Source organism: Ylistrum balloti, unplaced genomic scaffold, assembly GCF_031769215.1.
Source record: "Ylistrum balloti isolate Yb309-2 unplaced genomic scaffold, AGI_CSIRO_Ybal_v1 Utg371012, whole genome shotgun sequence".
NCBI classification, from domain to species: Eukaryota; Metazoa; Mollusca; class Bivalvia; order Pectinida; family Pectinidae; genus Ylistrum; species Ylistrum balloti.
The window spans coordinates 340,963-362,915 of record NW_026782563.1 but is presented as its reverse complement, the minus strand read 5'-3'; the positions used below and the strand labels follow the sequence as shown (position 1 = coordinate 362,915).

The following is a 21,953-nucleotide window of genomic DNA, read 5'->3' as shown; positions in this document are numbered from 1 at the left end:
TATTCATTACACATACCTGTCTATAAGGTCCCAACGAAATATCAGATACAAGGTTTTTGATGTTATAGAACTTAATACCTTGAACCAGTTAGGTTTAACGTTTTCTGCTTCACATCTTTCCTCGCCTCCTTTTTGAGTGTGTCAAGTGAAACTTTTGATCAGCGTAACCAGACATATATAACACATATATACGTCTCCGGCGTAACTTCACAATTGTTTACATTTGAAATACAAACGATTTATGTTTAACGTGTTTATGGCGCAGCCGTTTATTTATTTTAACAATTCTGCATTATACGTAAGTTACAATTGGAAAATAATAGGAGGCATGTTCACTAATGAGTGCAGTGTTAATCGTCATTTTGGTTTCAATACTGGAATTTTCGAATTTCCCGCGCTCTTAATCATATGTCGTAAAAACACTATGTATTACAGTAATCTTTGTTTTAACCTTTATATAACCAATATGGTACATATTTCACATACATCGAAACTGTGTACATATGATAAGCATAATTAGGATGTTTGTAACGTGATAATACATTTAAACATTTAGACATGCCGTAAACCAGATTGAATTTGACGTCATCGTCGAGAAAAATACATAACGGAGGATGGTCATGAAAACATAGAAGCGTGATTTCATCGAAATGGCAGATTTTTTTAAGTCTGCACTGGGTTATATTAGTGGCAGTGGTACTGGGGGAACTGACAATGATTTTGTTGGTCAACAAGTGGAACTAGGGGACCAGAAACTACGAGTAAGGCGTGTGATCGCAGAAGGTATGCCCTTGGTTCCTCCTCCCCCACCTGTCAGATGATAGTAGATCGTTTCACTAAAACCATTTCATTGATTGATATAATTTCGCCTGAAGCTAACTTTTCATGCTCGACCTGTTCTTCAAATAACACATGTTAATTCTGACGTCTTACATTGATACGGGCATTTGATTGTGAACGGTTAACAACCAGGTATAAAATTAGTTCAATGAAATTCATTTATACCGGTTATGCATGGAGAAAGTTCGGGATTGTGTTCATGAATCGTAGCAAATACACATGTATCCGTCAAACAGAGACGTCACTTGAAGATGTAGGGTATGCTTTACCATTCATTAAATATAATGTGTTGTTAGTATTTTTTAAAATGGACCTGTTGTTCAATTTTGTTTTCTATTTAGCTGTCGAAATAGGTCAAAGGGCAATCATTTACCCAGCGGCTGTTCTTGTAGCCAAGTAGATAGACTACAAGCTTAATATCTATCTGGCTACTCAGGTTTGACATTGAGTTTTATAGATGTGTTAAAAGAATACAGTTTTTGTTCAAACCATTTATTCTTCATAAAAATGACAGCGAGATGTGTTGCCCCTTTTTTTCAGATTTATATTGATAATACACTTACCATTAAATTAATTTAGGATTAAATTTATTAGAATTATACAAATTAATTCCATATGTCAAACAATTCCTTATACATTGTTATTACTTTTGTAACTTTTACTAGTGAAGGTCAGTCATGAAATTTCAGTAGTAGTTGTCACACTATTCTCGGATAAACAGAATATTATGTTACTTGGGGGTTGAGAATTGTGGTGACATTTTCTTGGAGAAATGAACTGTTGACATATGCTATCATTTATCAAAACTATTAAACCTTCAAGGTTACAATCCCTTTGATTTAATTCTAGAAAAGCCAAAGTTAGTCTTTGGTTAATAATTGCCATTTGTGTTTTATCCAAAACTTAAGGTTTCTAGTCAGGATCTATAGATTGAGTGAGGGAATTTCAAGTGTTGATGTATCATTCTGCTTTTGATGCTGCAATGATGAAAAGTTTAATTATTTGTTAATTATTCCATATCAGACGTGAATAATCCAAGAGCTAAAAAACTGGCTCAGACTTTTTTGGCAGTGTTACTGTGTAGTCCATCACTTCAAAGTATCATCCTGTCTAGATTCTGTTAAAAACTTTTTGAGATGCTCTGAATTCAAATTATTTTAGGAAAGCCATATAAACTGAAACAATGATTGGTATGTTGTATAACATTTATAATAATGAAATAATCAAGTTATATTAATTATTAAACACATGTTTACTGAAACTAACTAGGACTAACGAAATACCTGAAGGTAAAAAGAAATCATGAAACTGACTCCAGATAGGGCTTACTTGAAAGACTGGTATTAATAAGCTGCTCTTACGAGTCATAGTCTTGTAATGAAACCAGTCAGTTGATTTTGTGGAATATTTAGTTACCGACCATTGTGGAATATCATGCAGTGTTCTCACTTCAGTCGTTCTCATTATAATTCACAAAATGATTTTAGATTTTACTTATTCTTATGATATATAATGCAGAAGATAGCTTTTATTTAGTTCCCATTTGTTGAGAATCCTTCAATAGATGCAAGATAATCTTATCAAAAATGATTGTGAAAAAAAAACATATTATGGAGTTGGTTTGGTTGCAGTCAGAAATCCAAGGATTCTTAGTTGTGCCAAGAGCTAAAAGTAATATCTTATTTCCTCACACTGTCTTGTTTTCTTAAAAGATTTTCTCTGACACAGAAATCTAAATGTAGCATGACACTTTTAAAGTGAAGAAGAATATTTCTAAAACTAGATCAGGGTTATAATTATCAGAACATCAATTTTCTTAACAGATAATGGAATAAATTGGTCAACTGTATTTTGTACTTTAAATAATTGTTTCAGCCCAGTCAAAATGGAATAAATTGGTCAACTGTATTTTGTACTTTAAATAATTGTTTCAGCCCAGTCAAAGTATACATCAGTATATATACTAAAATTGTTAAATATATATTTTCACATATTCAGACAGTATTTGGTTAATATCATTTTCGCCATATACAAGTTAAATATTTAAAAAATGGTATAAGCATGATTGCCGATGCTATTAATTTTCACCTATTCTCATGAATTGCATATATATATGTATATATTGATTTGCACTTACTGGGAATGATTTTTCACCTTTTCTTTTGACTTCATTGAATAAGATTTGATCCCATTTGTTTACAGGCGAGGCAGGTTTTAAGGACATTGTATACTATTATATACAATGGATGTATCACAATGTACCACATTGCTGTATGATTATATTATTATAATTCTAGTATTTTCACTCAAAATTGCTACACAGTATTGGGATATGTATTACATTGTTGAATATGCATTCAGACTGGTATGGATATTATGCAATAGTGATATATTATACATACCTATTTTGGATACCTGGTACTCATAATTTTCAATCCTGTGAAATACTGGCTTGACTATAAATATGTTTATTTTGTTTTATTTTTATGAATCATTTTATTAAGAACATTTTTGTATCTCCTAGTAAGATGTCTCCTATTATCATGTCACCTATTATCATGTCACCTATTAACGTCATGTCATCTGCCAGTGCTTAATTTTGTATGGGATTACCCTGGTAGTGGGATAAACATCACCTTCTTACGTAATAGATAAAAGTTCTTTGTTCCCATGTTTAAGTTGCATTTCATCTACATGATAATGATATATGTATAAAACTTAGAGATGTTAACTGCCTATTTTTGATGCTGAATGCAAATTGCTGCTATCTAGCTATGGTAAAGTTTCAAGATAACAATTAATTACCATCACTGTTCAAATCCCTCCTTCATACAGTTTCTGAATGTGGGCTCCTTCTTTGTCCTAAGTAGTGTTTATTTTTGAGACTGACCAGAAACATAAATGACTGAGAGACAATCGCCTTGTACATTTTTGACCATGAAACTTTGTTTTCACTGCTCCTTGAGAAGTACTCAAATTTTCTATAAATGTTTCTCTTAGTCCCTGAAGGCACTCTTTCATGTGTGATGGAGGGGAGATGGCTAAGACAGATTTGTGGTTGTTGAATGGAATTCAAGAGGTGCTTCCAATTTTAATTTCCTATAGGCAATACTTTAATGTACCCTAATTGATGTTCTTACTGTTATATGCACTAAGAGGTATACCATATATGCCTCTGTAAACTTCTGTGCAACCTTAATTTCTACAATGCATAACTAGTTGACCAAAATTTAAACACTATCATACAGTAATATTGTGTTGTGATGGTCTTGCTCTTAATTTTCAATATGGTTACTATCTGGTTAGACATTTCCATTCCTCAGTTTATCAAAAAGCAAATTAACGTAGTCTGGCATTTCTTTATGAAACATTGATGTCAGTAGAGTAGAAGTATTGGATGTGTCCAGCACCTGGTGTAGACCAGTCCCAGAAGTTGTTTTCTAGGATAAATCTTATTATGTCTCTCTCTAGTTAGCTAGATTAGGCTGAAGTTTTCACGCACTTGACAAAAATCAATGTGAACAGTCAGGAGCACATAGAGCAGTCCCAGTCTGGTAAATCAATATTCACGTTGTCACAAAATCTAGGTGCATACAATGTAGTAATATAGGTAGAGTTTTAAGGTTTGTATTGGTTAGAGAGACATATGTATTACTGCAGGATCAATATTCTATCCTTGTGTATTTGCAATCATGATTCATTATGCATGCTTTATGTACATATCTAATCAGGGCCAGCATCTGTTTGAGCCAAGAGACTTGATCATGAGATGTAGTATACATATCATATGAACTTTTCAGATAACTTTATCAGGTGTTTCATTTTAAGGAAAGGGTCATTATTGTTGTTCTCTCCATTTGCAAATCTCCAAATAGATGTTTGATTTCATTAAAAAATATTATGTGGAATGTACACATGTTATGTTGTTTAACACCAGGCTAGGCAGATTCTGAAAAAAAAACATGATTATACACCTGTAATGTACATGTTTTGTGTATATACAGTTTGTTTTGGCTGGTATCAGATTTTACAAATGATAACACTGTTGTACAATTATTGACCTGTTTGCAGGTGAATACAAGGATTTATTAACCAAAGGTTTATTTCCTAAGGCCAGAGGTAGAGGGAACTATCATTTTTTAAGGTTAATCAATTCTCATAATCACCTGCTTACAGGTCAATAATTATTTTACTATATGATGACAATCCATGCTTTTGATTGGACAAGAGTTGTAGCACAGGTTACTTGATTATTATATTCACTTGTGAGATGCCCGACATAGTTTGGGACAGTTATTTTCACCTTGCCTGCACACATTCTGCCTGTTTTGTGTAACATCCCAATGTACATGTATTCAGACCTATGAGACATATATCAGGTGAAAATAACCAGGTGAAAATACTGGTCGTGACAAACTAGAATATAATGCAGTCTTTATATTTGATCTCAGGTTTTGCTGAGTAGGTATCTGCATACTAATGTCAGAGGTATTTTGATGTGGAGCAAATCTAAAAGTGGTTGAATGAAAATTTTCAAATGAAAATTTCATCATGTATGAACTCATTTAAACAACTTTTATAAGCATTATAAACATTAAGTTTAAACAATATCTTAACTAATGTGACTGATTTTCCTTCTGATTACCCTCAATCTTGATAATTGTTTGAATTTTAAGTGATTCTTGTACCTTCTTTGAAAATCCTTAAATGAACTCAAAAGTAATGATCACATACAGTTGTTTACAGAAATATAACTATTAACTGCCGTGAAGATGTTGAAGTCTTTTTAACTAACTTTATTATGTTGTATTTAAATATAATGATTAAAACAAAGCACCATTGCTTACAGGTGGTTTTGCCTTTGTGTTTGTGGCACAAGATATAGCAACTGGAAAGGACTATGCTCTCAAGGTAAATATCCTTTAAGATAGTAAGCTCTTATTTCACAACCCACCACACTCCTGACTGGATTGGCAGTAACAGGTGTAGAGCATAAACCAGTTCAAAGAACTGACCCATTTAGTATGGTCAGATGGAACATGGGTAGTGTATTTGGCTATAGGTGTGTGAGGTTCACTTCCAGGAACAGACTTGAAAAGGTATGGGATCACCTGCCTGATGGGTTTTCCCGGTCCTGGAAGTTCCAGTTTCCTCTCACAGTATGACATTATATGGGTTTCCATCCAGGGCAACAAAAGAGTAATTTAGTAACATGTTTTGCGATTGTTGTAACATAAAACTGAAACTTGTTTTAACAACCTCCACATGTCAGCTTTCCGCTCAAAAATATTGAAGAAAAACATGGACTAGGTCATTATTGTGGTGAAGAAAAAACAATTAAAGCACTCTACAGGTCAGGTAGGCAGCAAGTTCTTTGCCATAGAACCTACTTGAACACTACTTAAACCAGTTTACATATTGGGCATTGTTAAAGAAAATTGTGACAAAATTTATTCTGGAGTAAATAGCAAAGTTTGATTCGTTTTATTAGATATGAAACAAATTCAATTGGGAATGATGCCCTTTATCAACCTCAAAAACCCCTTAAATGCTCTAACATTGAATCAGCACTTGATTTATGTTTATTTAATTCATAAACATGCACAGCAATGTTTTGTTTGAACAATAGAATGTACATTTGTACATGTATTAAACCTTAAGATAATATCATGGATTTAGTCATTACTTATAGTTAGTGAAAATCCATATATACAAATATACATGTAGTTGGTGACCAAGCTGACTCTCATTCCTTTTCTCATATGATAATGAGATATACAATATTGCTACAATCAAAGTAAAAAAAAGGGGAGGTTACTGTACAAGACGTACATCTCTGAACAATTTTTACATATGTATATATATTTATTCCCAAATCCTTACCTGTTTGTTTTACAGAGACTTCTGGCCAATGATGAAGAGAAGAACAAAGCGGTTATGCAGGAGATCCGATTCCTTGTATCCTTGGTTACATTGCCTATAGTCTTTGACTTATCTGATACTGATAATGTCATATGTGTTCTCATATTCACTGGCTTTACTTTGTACATTAGCACTAACTGAAGACTAATAGTTATTTTCAAAGCATTTCTAAACCAGTTTTGTTCTCAGTTTATATCTAAGTGCACTAGTATCTTATCTCAATTAGTTTTGGTTAAGGAAAGTTCTTATGCTTCATTTATCTTGATATAACTTAATGCTCCATGAACGTATTTCATCTTTTTTTTTGCTATTATTCCTTATATCAAAAACAGAAAAAATTATCAGGACACCCAAACATCATTCAATTCATTGCTGCAGCTTCCATTGACAAATCAACCTCAGGTCATGGACAGGCTGAATATCTTCTCCTGACTGAACTGTGTAGTGGTAAGATCACGGGGTTGTAGGGGTCAAAGGCTTAAGGTCACACTAAAGTTTAGTGTTTACACCTTCACATGATGTAGGTGAATGATTAATGGAAAGTGTTATATATACATTCATTATGATTTGTTTTGTGATTTCAGAATTTTACAAATTAAATACATGTTATTAGAATTGTTCAGTACATGTTGTGAATATTTGCTGGTTTCTTTTGGGAAGAACTTGTTGATGATATGGTCTTTTCTGATGAGTTCCTAAAGAACAGCTTACATTTACAGGGGGACAACTTGTAGACATTATGAATCGACGGTCCACTCCCCTCGGATGTGATGAAGTATTGCAGGCTTTCTACCAGACATGTCGTGCCACTCAACATATGCACCGTCAGAGCCCACCCATTATACACAGAGACCTCAAGGCAAGTGCTGTCCCTGTTTCTTGTGTGACATCTATATCCGCCTTTTGACCTGAAATCTCAGTTGATATCAGCATTATTGTATTCATCTTTAGCTTTGGGAGACAGATATTTTTGTATTTTGCCCATCTAGCTTTACTTGATGAAGGTTACATGTTATGGTTGTATATTTTTATCACTTACAAGAATGGCATTGATACTGTCGCAAAACTACTTTAAGTTGGTTGTGCGTTTAATTTGTTTGTCCAGCAATATTTATAGAAGTCATTGTCTTGTAATTAACGGACATTGTTCTACTTTCACTGGCAATATCCCTATAACAATAACCTTATGGTTATGTGTTTTTCCCATCCACGAGACTTATCATAGGATAGATAGAGTATTACTTTAAAAGGAAAATCTATTATTATAGTACATTCAAGGAATTATTTGGGAGAGACTATTAACACACAAGTGACTTTGACTTAGCTTGATGAAGTACTATAGATTGCAGAAGATTTAGTGTCTCTGTATTAAATACCAAGCTAACTTTTTATATAGTGAATTAGAGTAAAAAAAATATGTTACATGTATATATACATGCAAAAAATTTTAATCCCTGTGAAATAGAAAACACAGGGATGAAATGCAAAATATTTTCCTCTGTGAAATAAACCACAATACAATAATGCGGTACCTGTTGTATTCTTGTTTGTAATCAGAGAATTAAAGACATTATTTCTTCATTATTTACATAGGTTGAAAACTTACTATTGAGTTCCCAGGGCAGTATTAAATTGTGTGACTTTGGAAGTGCTACCACTGCAACACACGCTCCTGATAACTCCTGGTCAGCCATAAAACGAAGTCTAGTGGAAGATGAGGTGAGTGTGTACTTTGAATTTCTACAAAAAAGGATATACTATATCATGTATTGGCATTAAGAGCAGGAACTAAAATGCATGATGCAATTCTTTCTCAATTAGATATTTACAGCTAAGTATTTGCCATGAAAGCTTATGAGATGGAAACAGCAAACAAAATGGCTCATTAACAATGCTTAACAGTACTGTGAACGTATTTCAGAAATAGCCAAACCATTTTAGTTGTCACTATTTGACCATACTTAACCATATTGCTAACAGTTCTTCCATATTACTGCGGTCAACTATGGTAAACGCTGAAGTCAAGCAGGGTCTATTATAGTCAGTTTTGTTACAGTCACAGTAATATTTTGGACTAACCACTGTCAAGCAATAGATTTCTTGAAGTTCAGACTACGTGAAGCACGATGTAGAACTGTGGTTGTACTACATCTATCTACCGGTATATTTGATAGGCAGATAAGTTCAACTACTGTCAACTATGGCAATCCTACACTACAGTCTATTACACACATAACCACAACATGTATCCACCATCTTGAGTCTGTACTTCGTTGTCCTGTTTGTTTATAGTAATTTCGTATGATGTTAGAATTGGGAGTGTATATGTCTAAAATAATCAGTTGTTTACTAAATTTTGTTTGATACGATTCATTACATGTAAAAGATACATATTCAGTTGAGCTTAAATAGTTCAAATCAGAATGTATAATTGTCTTCATTGTCTAAGAAAAATTTTGTCAGATATTTAACTGAACTGAATTAAAAAAAATTTTATTTATTACCGTGGTGCTGTACTGGACTTTTAGTCCTTCAAAAGTATATATTTGGAGATCATGTCTGTGAACGATTAGATATCACCAGATAACATACACATACATTTTTGTATATTGAATATTTCAGATTACAAAGAACACGACTCCAATGTACAGGGCACCTGAGATGCTGGACTTGTACCAAAACTTCCGTATCGGAGAGCCTGGAGATATCTGGGCTCTAGGATGTGTGCTCTACATGCTGTGTTATAATGTCCATCCCTTTGAGGACTCTGCTAAACTCAGAATCATAAATGCAAACTACACCATTCCTGAATCTGATACAACTTATACTGTCTTCCATGACCTCCTCAGTAAGTGTTGATATTAGGATAAAATACATTAGCATTTGCTTTCATTATGTTTTGTTGAAATGTTTCAAAATAAGAATACACCCTTCCAATATGGCATGAAAAAAAAGGAAGGCTCACAGATCGACAAGCTTCATTTAAGGTCACCAGAACAAAACTTAAGACTTAGTTGTCAGAACTATTGTTAAGGGTATATTTTTAGAATATCAAAACATCTCATTTGCACATACATTTTAACATGTGCCCTATTTATTGTAAAAACAGATACCTAATGTATAGATAGTATAATAATATAAAGTTGTGTTTTAGGTGATAAAAAATTGGATGCAGAATATGATGAAAATTGTTAGAATCAACAATGACATTTCATCAAGCAAATCAGATACTGGCTCTATTGCTATGTATTTCGACCAATATGATTTTCCTAGCCAACTGTATGATGCAGTTTACATGATTATTTAGCTATGCTATCTAATTGTAAATTTGTATTTGAAAGTGCTACCAGTATTCACTGATCTGTCTTGTACAATCTTTAATATGATACTCTATATTAAGAAATCAGTTTGACTTGCCAAGTTTAATTAATTAAAGATCAACCTGTTCTTTATTGTTTTCTTTTTCAGAATCTTTACTGAAGGTTGATCCAGATGAACGCCCAGATATTAACACAGTAGTGGACCAGTTACAACAGATAGCAGCGGCCAGAAATGTCAACCTCAAGGGAAAGCTGAAACTTGCTTGTGAAATGGAGCTTAATGTAATGGGTATGTGGTTTAAGGAATGGTTTGATAAATCCTGCACAAGGAAACATATGTTTATGTTAATTTCAAATAGAAATATAAGAAAGACCACATCAAAACACAGTATAGGTATTTGAGATGTGTGAAAATCAGGACTGAATATTTGCTTTTCCTGTCCATTACTTTAGGCTTTGTCTGTGTGACACCTTATCAGGGCATAACTATAATCTTTCACCTACAGCTTTCAGATTGAATCTGTGATGAATATAAAACAGGGATTGGTGTAATTTTTATAGTATAAACTTTTCCCATTGTTCATTCATTGGTCCATCCATTCTATTATACTGTGTTCTGAAAATTGAAGTCTTACCTTCAGAATCTCTGGCCAGATTTGGTTCATATTTTTCCCATAGTATATACATGTAGTATCATCACATCAAGTTCTACACCTGATCAGATCCTGCTTTGCATAGGAGTTGGGGCATGCATGTCTTAGAGACATTCTGTAGTTGTACAATGTGTCATTTGTCACTGCATGTTGTGTCATACTGGACTATAGATATTGTTTAAGTCTCAAATGAGTCTAAAAATCAACTTGCTTAATACAATATCCATAATCTGAATTCTTCATAACTATAGACAATGAATAAATGTCGGAACATTTTGAAGGTAAAAACAATGAAATTGTTTCATTTTGAAATAGTTCAAGTTCCTTAGCTATTTGTAAGGTTGAGAGAAAACTTAGTGAAAGTTCTTTTGTTTGGCAGAGGATAATGAAGTTCATATGCAACGTGAACGTGGTGGAGCTCAGCAACCAAGCAATGTTCCAGATTCTGGCGGCTCTGGTCAACAGTCAACTGCTAATATGCTCTTCAGCTCCATCAAGGGTGGAGCAGGAAACCTGATGAAGAATATCAAAGATGCCTCATCTAAAGTCATGGAAACCGTATCAGCGTAAGTTGATAGTCAAAAAATCTGTTTGATTTTGACATTAAACTATTCTTCAGTGAAAAGATAGATATTTGATTTTAGTTTGCTGTCAGCTGACTGTGCAAAGCACATTTAAAATTCTTAGTCTGTATTTCAATTTACTGGAGAAACATTTAACTAGTATATCATACTTAAATATATATTTTTATTTTGAAATCAGCAAATTTTACATAAATTACATACAGTTTTTAGCTTGCCTGTTTGTAAAAGAGGGAGAACTAATGTTGTTTCTCAGGCATTGGCGTTGTCATTGGAAATATTAAGATTTTGGTACAAGTGTTGAAGACATAAGTACATCACTTCATACTGATATTTTGTATCAGGATTATTAAATTAGCCCTTAATTCCCCTAATCTGTATAAACATGAAAGATAAATCTTAACAAGAAGAACTATGGGTGATTGAGGAGTTAATGCCATTTGTTATTTCTCCTACTTAAATTTTGTCTGGAGCATCACACCAAAACTATAAGAGATATCAACATGAAACTTTATAGGTTGATAGATTTCAATGAGAATGAGGGCATTGCTCAAGAAACATATCTCTCTTATGACCCTTTGTTATTTTTCATATTTAAATTTTGTCCCATTTAGGAAGCATAACACTTCTCTGATGGCCCTTGTTTAGATGAGCTATGCTGTTCTGCAACAACTCTTGTTCACTATTGAAACATTGAAACAATAATTTAGAAAGAAATGTTTTTGTTTTTCCAGGACAATGAACAAATCTGACCTTGATGTCAGTAGTATTACATCTCGAATATTAGGTGAGGAATCAGTTTTTTTAATATTCTAGAACATTAAGTAAAAATATTCTAGAATACTAGGTAAAAAGTCTGTTTATTTGTTAAAATGTAATGTTCTTGAATAATAGATCAGAAATGGGTTTAATTGTGAAATTATTTCATTAGTTTTAGATAAGGACTCAGTTTATTCATGAAAATATTCATAATATTTGGTAAGGAATCTGTTGTTAAGATAAGGTTTGATTTGAAAGACAGTTGCATATTACTTAACCTATAATCCTCCACAAGGGAATAAGGTCCTGTCTGAAAATACAGGGTACTGTCATATCTACGCTGTGAATTTAAATGAAAAATTCATTTATATAGAAGTTTTTTGATGAATTCTCTTTCAGTGATGTCATTCCCTGCAGAAGGTGTAGAATCTGCATTTAAGAACCATATAGATGATGTGAAGAGTTTCCTGGAATACAAATATAGAAATGGCTATGCTGTCTACAATTTATCTCAACGAACATATAGAGTTGCAAAATTTGAAAATAGGGTAAGAATTTTCACATTGCCTGTAACATCGAGACTTCAGTTATCATGCTTTAATGTAAAAATAATATAAAATTCATTTGAATTTGTGCGATTAAGATTGATCATTTCATGTTTATCAAATGTATAGGAAATAACGTAAAAGCATTTAATATTTATAATTTGATAGTTATTTTGGTTTGTTAACATGATGCCATTATGTGTCATTTTGACTTAGTCATGTTCAATGTGATATCAAATGATGTTTTAACAACTTACTGTAGGTATCAGAATGCGGCTGGGCAGCTAGGAAGGCTCCTACACTAGCCAGTTTGTTTGCCATATGCAAAAATATGCATCTTTGGCTACGACAGAATCCCAAAAATGTCTGTGTTCTCCACTGCCTGGTAAGTGAGATAAGAGATCTGGGTTGGGTTGTTATCCTGGGATGGAGAGTTATGTCAGTTGAGCAAATAAGTAAAAGAAGAAGGTTGTCTAGGGTTATCTTCGGTGGATCTTCTGGAAATAGGAGGGGCTTTGGGGCTTTAACAACTCAGAAAGGATGGGAGGAGAGGATGTGGGTTGGGGTTGGGGAATCAAGGATGGATAAGCATTGGAGAGATCTAGGGCATATAGTTATGTTGGGAACTATAAAATGTTGTAGAATCCTTAGGTTGTATTCATATGCTGTTTACTGAAAAAAGACAAGTGCCATGTTTTGATATTTATTTTATTAATAGGATGGTAAAGCATCATCAGCCACAGTGGTTGGGGCTTTCCTTGTGTTTACACGGCTGTTTGAGTCTAGTCAACAGGCTATGCACATGTTTACATCACGAAGGTCTGCACCAGGAGCTTCACCAGCACAGAGAAGGTAACTATATCATAGAACAATACACAACACAAATTCATCAATAATGGAAGCCTTTTAAAATACACAAGATAGCAATTGTTTGCCATAATATTATCATATGGTAATATGTTAGCAAGAGTATTTCGTAGAAATTTTCTTAATTTATATGAAACAAAGGAGTTAATAATTAGTTAATTCATGATTAATAAAATTTTAAATAATATTTAATTTCAGCTTAATTCTAGTACATGTAGATTTGTGGATATTAGATTGAGATATATATCTGTTGCAGGTACATCGAGTATATATCTGAGATTGTTGGAGACCCTCCCACTCTTCCACACAACAAGGCTGTTATGTTTAAGTCTCTGTCAATGTCACCAATACCACTGTTTAGCAAAATGAGGTAAGACTTCTGGCGTTTGTGTCAGAACTGGAATCCTTTCTTCTGTAATAAGAGTGCAATACAAGTCTGTATATTGACAACTAATTTCAAGTTACTATATATAGTATAGCATACATTTTCAGTGGTCACTTTAAATTGTGTTTGAACTTGTTATTCCTATATCTGTTTGTGATACCTTGAGTATGTTGTTTAAAGTGAGATTAGTGGTCTGTATATGTAGCACATACACTCAAAACACCCACACCAGTAAACAAGAACGGCTTTCCATGTGAATCGGTTGTGGCTGAAAAAAAAAAAATTCATTGTCAGCTACTTAGTAAAGAATGGCTATAAAGGCAGAAGAAAACACCAAATTTTTTTCTGGGAAACTTTACCACAGCAGATGGAAACTTATCAGACAAGAAAGCAATTAGGACAGTGCATGTATTCTGCTGGATTGACTGATGGACTGACCAAATGGAACTAGATTAAAGCTTTGCATGCTGTATACAATAAGAGAACAGCTGGAGTGAGACATTTCAGAAATACTGGCTTATAATGTCACTTTTTTCATAATTCTGAATTTTGTTTTGTATCAAAAAATGTGTGCTTGTCCATAACAAATTCAAGCGTTGAAAAAAGGTGTTCAGATACATTGTCACTTCATTTCTCTCGGCTTTCACATGTGTTCAATAAACAAATGAACTGCCTCATTTTCAAAACTATCTTGTCATGTTATCAGCTCTAAATTTTACTGAAAGTGAATAAAACACAATCAATAATAAGACTAATGATGTTTTTCCCTTTAAATCATTTATTATTTACAATGTATATGCCTTTACAATATTGAATATGACAGCTTTTTAAATCTTTTTTTTTTTTTTTGTGTGGTAGCAATGACATTAATATAAGGAAGCAAAATATGATATTTGATAAGCTCTTACATTTATGCCATGTCTTACTTGATACAGTTAAGAGCAGTCTTCAATAATCATGTGAATATCAGAATTCATGATATCATTACATTATTTTTCAGAAATGGTTGTCGACCATTTGTTGAGATCTATGTGGGTGAAGACAGAATCTTGACAACATCCCAGGAGTATGAAAAGATGCGAGGGTTTGTGATCGAAGATGGCAAGGCCACTATTCCTCTCAACATCTCGGCAGTTGGGGATGTCACTATAGTGGCATATCATGCAAGGTCAACCTTTGGGGGCAAAGTTCAGGGCAAGGTCAGTGTTTGTTAGGTCAACTTTCAGCAGCTCTTACTCAAAGAATAAAAGAAAAATAAAATAGTGAGAACCAACCCTCTAGATGTCTAGGAAAGTGGCATAATCCTGAATGGACACCGTGTGGTATTCAGGAGAGATCCTTGCAATGAAATTAACACATGAGTATGATAAAGGATTCTCAACATCACAGAAGCTGTTCTTCTTTTATTCCTGTCAAAATACTGTATTCATGGCATAATAAATCCTCTAAATAATTTTACTTCCATTTCAGATAATTTTCACTAATTTATGTTGACCATTAAGATGTCATGTTTTGTGAACTGCAACTTGCTACATGAGTTTGGTGGGTTTTTTTCGTTACAATCATCCTGATGACAGTCGCATAGCGGTTAAAACATGTGGACGATACATTTATAGGAATTAAAAGAGAACAGCTTCCTGGAGAATCCTTAATTATACTCATATGTCAAAGCAGAAAAATATTTGATTTAATAGAGGTATTTTTGAAGTACACAGGTTCTAATTTCAAGATTGGTTCTGAATAAGATAAGTGCAATATTTTTTCTTTAATATTGTTATGTATTTAATTTCAATTTCTGTCTGTTGCAGATCACATCGATGAAAATGTTTCAAATACAGTTACATACAGGAATGGTGAAACCAGGGACAACAAACCTTAAATTCACACAGTAAGTGAAAGTGCACATTTCATATCAAAAGAGCAAGTAAATAAAAACTAAGCAAGATATAATTCACTTCCCTCATATTTCCTTCTTAATCAAAATGGAGCTTGTCGATACATGTCAGGCCAGAGCAAAATCTACTTGCAATTAGTTCTATGACTTTTACCTGTTGTAGATTTGACCTTGATCAGCTTGACACAGCAGACAAATACCCAGAGATGTTCTGTGTGATGATGGATGTTGCCGTGGCAACCAATGAAAGACCACGTACCGATCCAAGTTATCCGTGGGAAAAATTTGATTCCTCAAAACTTAGCCCAAAGATTTTATTTTCATCGAAAGAGGAGCTACATCAGACATGCTCAGATTTTGGTAAAAGACCTGAATTTCCGTAGAAAAAGTGTACAACCGTTTTGGTAGTTTTTATATTATCTAATATATTATCTAATGTTTTCTAAACGTGGCCAAATGAAATTCTTCTAATTAGAGATTGTTAATGATAAGAAATGGCTTCTGAAAAAGCTCTTATTTGATATCTTTTAGGTGTTTTCCAAATGATAGAACCTTACTACTTTAATCCTGAATAATTTTGTGATCTTCATGAAGTCTTAACATATATCCAATTGTGACCTGAGGTCAGTTTATTTTCATCGTTTCTAATTTATCCTTGTCATATTCAAACTAAACAAACTTTTGTTATTACAACATTGGATTTATGACAACAAAGGGTTAGCAGTCGGTGATGTCTCTAATTGACTAATTAATGAGGATTAATACAAACAAACAGATCACACAAGCTGAGTCACTCTTCCACTGGGTAGTCTATTCATGATCAGTCAGCTGTAAATCTGACCTTGTTAATCACTCAAGCCATTTAACACGTCTCTGAAGAGTAGGACCAGCAGAGAACTATTAAGGGTTTTGTCTTTGTGGTTTAACTTTGGTTTTCTTAGGTGGACACCTGTCACTTGTAACATACAAGTCGTTGTCAGAATCTGACAAGTACTTGAGGGAAATGATGTATTTTTTATGATCTGTTTTATTATTCTATAACAGGTGTATCAAATCGAGCCAAAATGCGACTGACACGGTCATCTAGCCAGAGTTCCTCCAGTGAGACAGACAGCCCTGTTCACATGCAGAAGACACCAGAGAGACAGGTAAAACAGGAAGACAAGTCAGCAGAAGTGAAGGAAAAACCTGTGGCAATGTCTGGCAAAAATTTCTTTGCTTCACTAAACTGGCAAGGTGATACTAGCCAACAGGGTCTTGAAAATGATGCAAAGCCTAAAAGCTTGTTTGAAATGGAGTCTGAACAGAATCTGCTTGACGGTGAAAGTGATGAGGATGAAGACTTTGCTTCACTGTCACATGGGCGAAAGTCACATGACAAGAATGTAGGTGCACCTAATCAGCCAAGGACCCAACAAAATGGAAACGTAGTACATGCAGATTTGTTGAATATCAACAGTTCCCCAGCACGTGTTGAGCGTGATATAGATTTATTAAACATTAATGAACCAAGTAATTTAGACCTACTTGTGGGAAGTGATACTGAGGGTTCATCGTTTGAACCTTTTAACAATGCAGGTACAGTGGATAATAGTGACACTTTTGACCCATTCCAAAATCTAGGCTCATCCCAACCCCCGCAAAGTAATAACCAGACCAAGGGCAAAGCAGAGACATTTGATCCCTTTGCAGATTTGTCATCAAGAGCTCCAAGTCAATCACAGAACCAAACAGCCAATACATTTGACCCATTCCAAAATTTTGCTTCATCTCAAAGTAAAAAAGAGGAAAGTAAACCACAGTCTTCAACCAATCAAAATGGAGGATTTGATGCATTTGATATTTTGGGGAAAACAGACTCTAGTAGTAGTAACACATTTGATCCTTTTAGCCAAGTGCAATCAGAACCAGCCACCAAACATAAAGAAAAGGATGAATTCTTAGAGTTTATGGAGAGTAAAGTGGACAATACAAAGGATGATGAGCCAAACTTGATGGGTAACTGGTCAACACCAATAATCAACATTCCAGGAGGCACCGCCTCCAACTCCTCTGCAAATTTGACAAAGAGCAATTCAGCATCAAATTTTCAGCAACAGTTCCCAGGATCCAACATTCCGCGGAATAACAGTGGTACATTCATGGGTGGACAGTCTGCTATGGGTGGAGGAGGACAAACTGCCATGGGAGGGGGACGACCATCCCCATCATTTGGTAGCACAGGTAACCTTGGTCCACAACAGAAAGCAGATCCTTTTGCAGATTTCGGTAAGTATGGTATATAGTGCTCTGATTTATAGCATAACTAACATTGTACATGTATATGATATTTAACAATTTTGTCACACTTTCACAGTATAATTAAAATTCTTAAACATACAGTAATAGTGAAATCAGGTCAATTTGTCACAATTTTTTTTTTCAAGGGATCTTTTTTTCTTTTAAGATTTTATTCAGGTTGTGCATGTAAGTATGTAAGATGAATATGAGAGAATAAAAGCCCGGACCTATATCAGTCTCTTTCTATTGTGATAGTTATATGAATCATGGAATGTAATTTTAACCCATTTAGATGTCTGTTAGACTTTGAAACATAGTCAGTTTGTGTTGTTTGTTTGTAGGGAGTTTTGGGAACAAACCCAAGGGTCCCACACTGACAGGAGCCAAGCCTACTACAGTCCCACAGTCCTCCCAGCCTCAGCGTCCAGCTTTCAGTGGTAGTGGAGGATGGCAACAACAACAGCAACCTCGCAGTTCTCCCCAGGGATCGCCCAAACCTCAGCGCCCTGCCGCCCCGCCTTCTCAGCCAACCAAACCTAACTATAACGTGGGCTACACTAGTGTACTTGGCAGTCGGGATGAGAGGGGCACTAGGAAACCATATTTAGGTAACAATGAAGCAACGAAGAGCAACAAGTAGTTATGTTCCCTCAACAAAATAAGTGTCCCTATTGAGTGCAACAAGTAGTTATGTTCCTTCAACAAAATAAGTGTTCCTGTTGAGTGCAACAAGTAGTTATGTTCCCTCAACAAAATAAGTGTCCCTGTTGAGTGCTAGAAGCATGTTTACAATTGCTGTACTGTTGAAAGACTTCAATGTTAACTAATATAATTTCTAACGAAAAAAATCTTTCATCTTACAGGTACCAAGCCCAAGTTAGGCGCCGACACATTTGGGGACTTACTCGGAGATCATCAGTTCACGAGCACCAAGACGGGCGAGCCTAAGTCCCTAGCAGACATGAAGAGAAAGGATTTAGAGGAAGAGATGGACCCAGACAAACTCAGGGTAATACATCAGTTGAATAGTGCTATGGAATAGTGTATGGAATCATGTTTCTTCATTGGAGTTGCTTTCCCACAAATGTATGTTATACGCATTCTTAAGATTGAAGTTTCTATTGTAATCTAAATGTTATAATACAGATGAAATAATTTTTTCCAGATCCTGGACTGGATCCAAGGCAAAGAAAGAAATATCCGAGCACTACTTTGTTCCCTAGACAAGGTCCTGTGGGAAGAGGAAAAACGCTGGAAGGGTGTTGGTATGTCTGAATTGGTCAGTGCTGACCAGGTGAAAAGAGTTTACAAGAAAGCAGTGTTGTGTGTCCACCCTGACAAGGTAAGAATTGATAATATTTACTGCGTAAATTCCTTCTTTTCATTTCTCAAATGTTGAGAATGTTTGTCTCTAAATTTCAAAAGCATAAAGTGATTTAGATTTGGTCTAAACTCTTAAAGGCATAATGTGACTTGCATTTTGTCTCTTAATTTCAAAAGGCTGGATGTGTATAAGTTTTCTCTCTTCTTTTAAAAAAAGAGTAAATAAAGCTAAGACGTTGATTTTTTTTTTTAAGTCCAGGGTAAATAACCCTTAATATTTTTGAAGTTTTAAGCTCCATATTGAAGGTTAGTGAGTGATCTAGACCTGAAATTGAAATTTTATTTGAAATCATTCTGACTTGTAAGGTCCAATAATTGAAAGCCAAATTCCAGCCAGTGATGAAAGAATGTAATTGATTTTGTAATTCCTCATCCACTCTCAGGACACATGCTGAATTGTTAGCTTGTCATAGTCCTCTTTAACTTAATCTCTAGTTTTATTTGCGACCTGCTTTTTCAAACAATTTAACAGTCATCATTCCCTTGCAGCTGACTGGGACGCCATATGAAGATATAGCCAGATTGATATTTATTGAATTAAATGATGCATGGGCACAATTTGAAGAGGAAGGCATGAAATCACTTTACTAGGACCTACAAACTTGTGAATGTTCTTGTACTGTTATATCCAGCATACATGTAACACCTTAGTGAAACTGATTTCTCTGTTGTGTTGTGATAGGAGGTATATGCAAGATTTGTATTGATGTAAGCATTTCTGTACAGTATACAAACAACTTAATGGGACAGCTGACCTCAAGTGTCCTGTAAGACCTTGAGACAGGGTGTTCCATATATATGATTAAATACCTGGAATTTGGTTGATAAAATATTTCCTGTGCATTTGAGATTTTGACAAACTATTACTAGGGAATACTCTGGAAAAATTTAAAATAAAAAGAAATTGCCTTTTTCAGATAGCAGTTGCTTGAAAGACAGAGTTGCATATATCTCAAAAGGACAAAATCTAAAATGTTGCTAATATGTATAGATAGGGATTCCTGTCAGAACATAATTATTCATTTGTAAAATTATTATTTATCATGGAATGTTTCATTGATATTGTTGATCAATTTAATTCTTTTCTGTTAAAAGAATAAATAAATGAAAAAATAAAAAATGACAGAAGTAAATGAGAAATTATTTCTTATTTAATTTTCTGTGTTTGATTACTGCTACTATAGCTAAACACCAGTGTTCAGTTCCCAGTGGTTGATTAGTAATCTGCGAAAGAAGAGGACATATCAAACTGATACATACTGTTAACACTGTGTTCATGATACTTCTATAATGTATGCTCATGTTCCATATGCTTTATATTATTAACCACATAATATCTTTTCTTAATTATTAACATTGCCATAGGAATCTTTTTCATCTTCATTTTCTTTCATTATTATTTTACCAAAAACATGATTTTTGATGTTGTTTGTTGACATTGTTTTTAAATTTGTCATGTTTATTGTTTTATCGAATGCTGTAATTGAAAAGTGGAAACAAGGATTGTCACTTTACAAATATGTAACGATCATTTCATTACCAAGTATAAAGCATACTTCATGCACACCTGTTAATCTCCATGTTTTTGTTTTGATATATAACATAAAAGTTTTTGCTGTGATGTTAAACACTCCATCATGCCATACATATTTATTTCCAAAGATTTTGCCATTCTCAAATCCATTTCTTTTGTTGAATCAGTTAAACTATTTTTCCCCTGTTTTCAAATTCATTCATGATGCCATACAAAAAGTGTACTCATATGAACTAAGATATCTTTCATTGCATAGAAAATAGTCATGTTTTCCTATAACAAATTGATACCTGTAATGTCCTCTGTAGTGGACAGAAATGAGCATGACATTAATGACACCCTTTGTCAAATCTTGCTTTACATTGGCTGTTTGGGATTTATTTTCATGGCTGAATGCAGCTCTAGGTTTGTAAATTAGCACCTACACAAAGAAGATACATGAAACAAATGAGCTAGTTTTGACTTAAAAACAAATACCACAGTACTTCAAAAAATAGCCAAATCTAATCAGAATTGAAATGCTATTTTAATATTGTCAAGGTGTTTAGTTCAGGTTTAACAAAATATTAAGCCAATGTTTTTTTAATGTTTTTAATGTAATGATATGCTGTAAAGCCCAGCCCCATTGTTAAAACTTTTAAAAAAATCTCTGTTGCTCACATGCTTGTTAAGATTAAATCTTGTTACTTTGATACAGTTATTTGGTTCTGAAAACAGAGCTGTGAACCTGGCTATTTGTTATTTTTATTGAAGAAAAGTGATATTTCAGTTTTTGATAAGTGTTGTTACATTGGAGTATTAGAGTTTTACAAATGTATATTGTATGTGCAGACTTTTTCTTCAAAGCATGATTTGAACCTGATCTCATGTTACGGCTGGGACGTCTTATCAACCTTGTGTTAGTGTTGTGTCTGTTTGGTTAGTTGATATACATGTAAGGGGTCTGCAGAGGTTAAAGTGATATACAACTTCTACTTACTATCCTTATAA

At 34.0% G+C, this 21,953-nt stretch overlaps 1 protein-coding gene across 1 annotated transcript; it reads left to right on the top strand.

Moving 5' to 3' along the window:
• Nucleotides 1–650: 650 nt before the first annotated feature.
• On the top strand, nucleotides 651–20,835 carry LOC132560069 (cyclin-G-associated kinase-like). The gene is made up of 22 exons (XM_060224722.1): nucleotides 651–783; nucleotides 5,690–5,751; nucleotides 6,739–6,798; nucleotides 7,095–7,209; nucleotides 7,482–7,621; nucleotides 8,356–8,481; nucleotides 9,385–9,610; nucleotides 10,231–10,371; nucleotides 11,115–11,301; nucleotides 12,051–12,103; nucleotides 12,475–12,623; nucleotides 12,883–13,005; nucleotides 13,339–13,472; nucleotides 13,744–13,857; nucleotides 14,873–15,071; nucleotides 15,681–15,760; nucleotides 15,930–16,126; nucleotides 16,811–18,034; nucleotides 18,388–18,654; nucleotides 18,910–19,055; nucleotides 19,212–19,388; nucleotides 19,919–20,835. Exons 1-22 carry the CDS (start codon nucleotides 651–653, stop codon nucleotides 20,018–20,020), a joined length of 4,155 nt encoding a protein of 1,384 aa, XP_060080705.1. The 3' UTR covers nucleotides 20,021–20,835.
• Nucleotides 20,836–21,953: the final 1,118 nt, after the last annotated feature.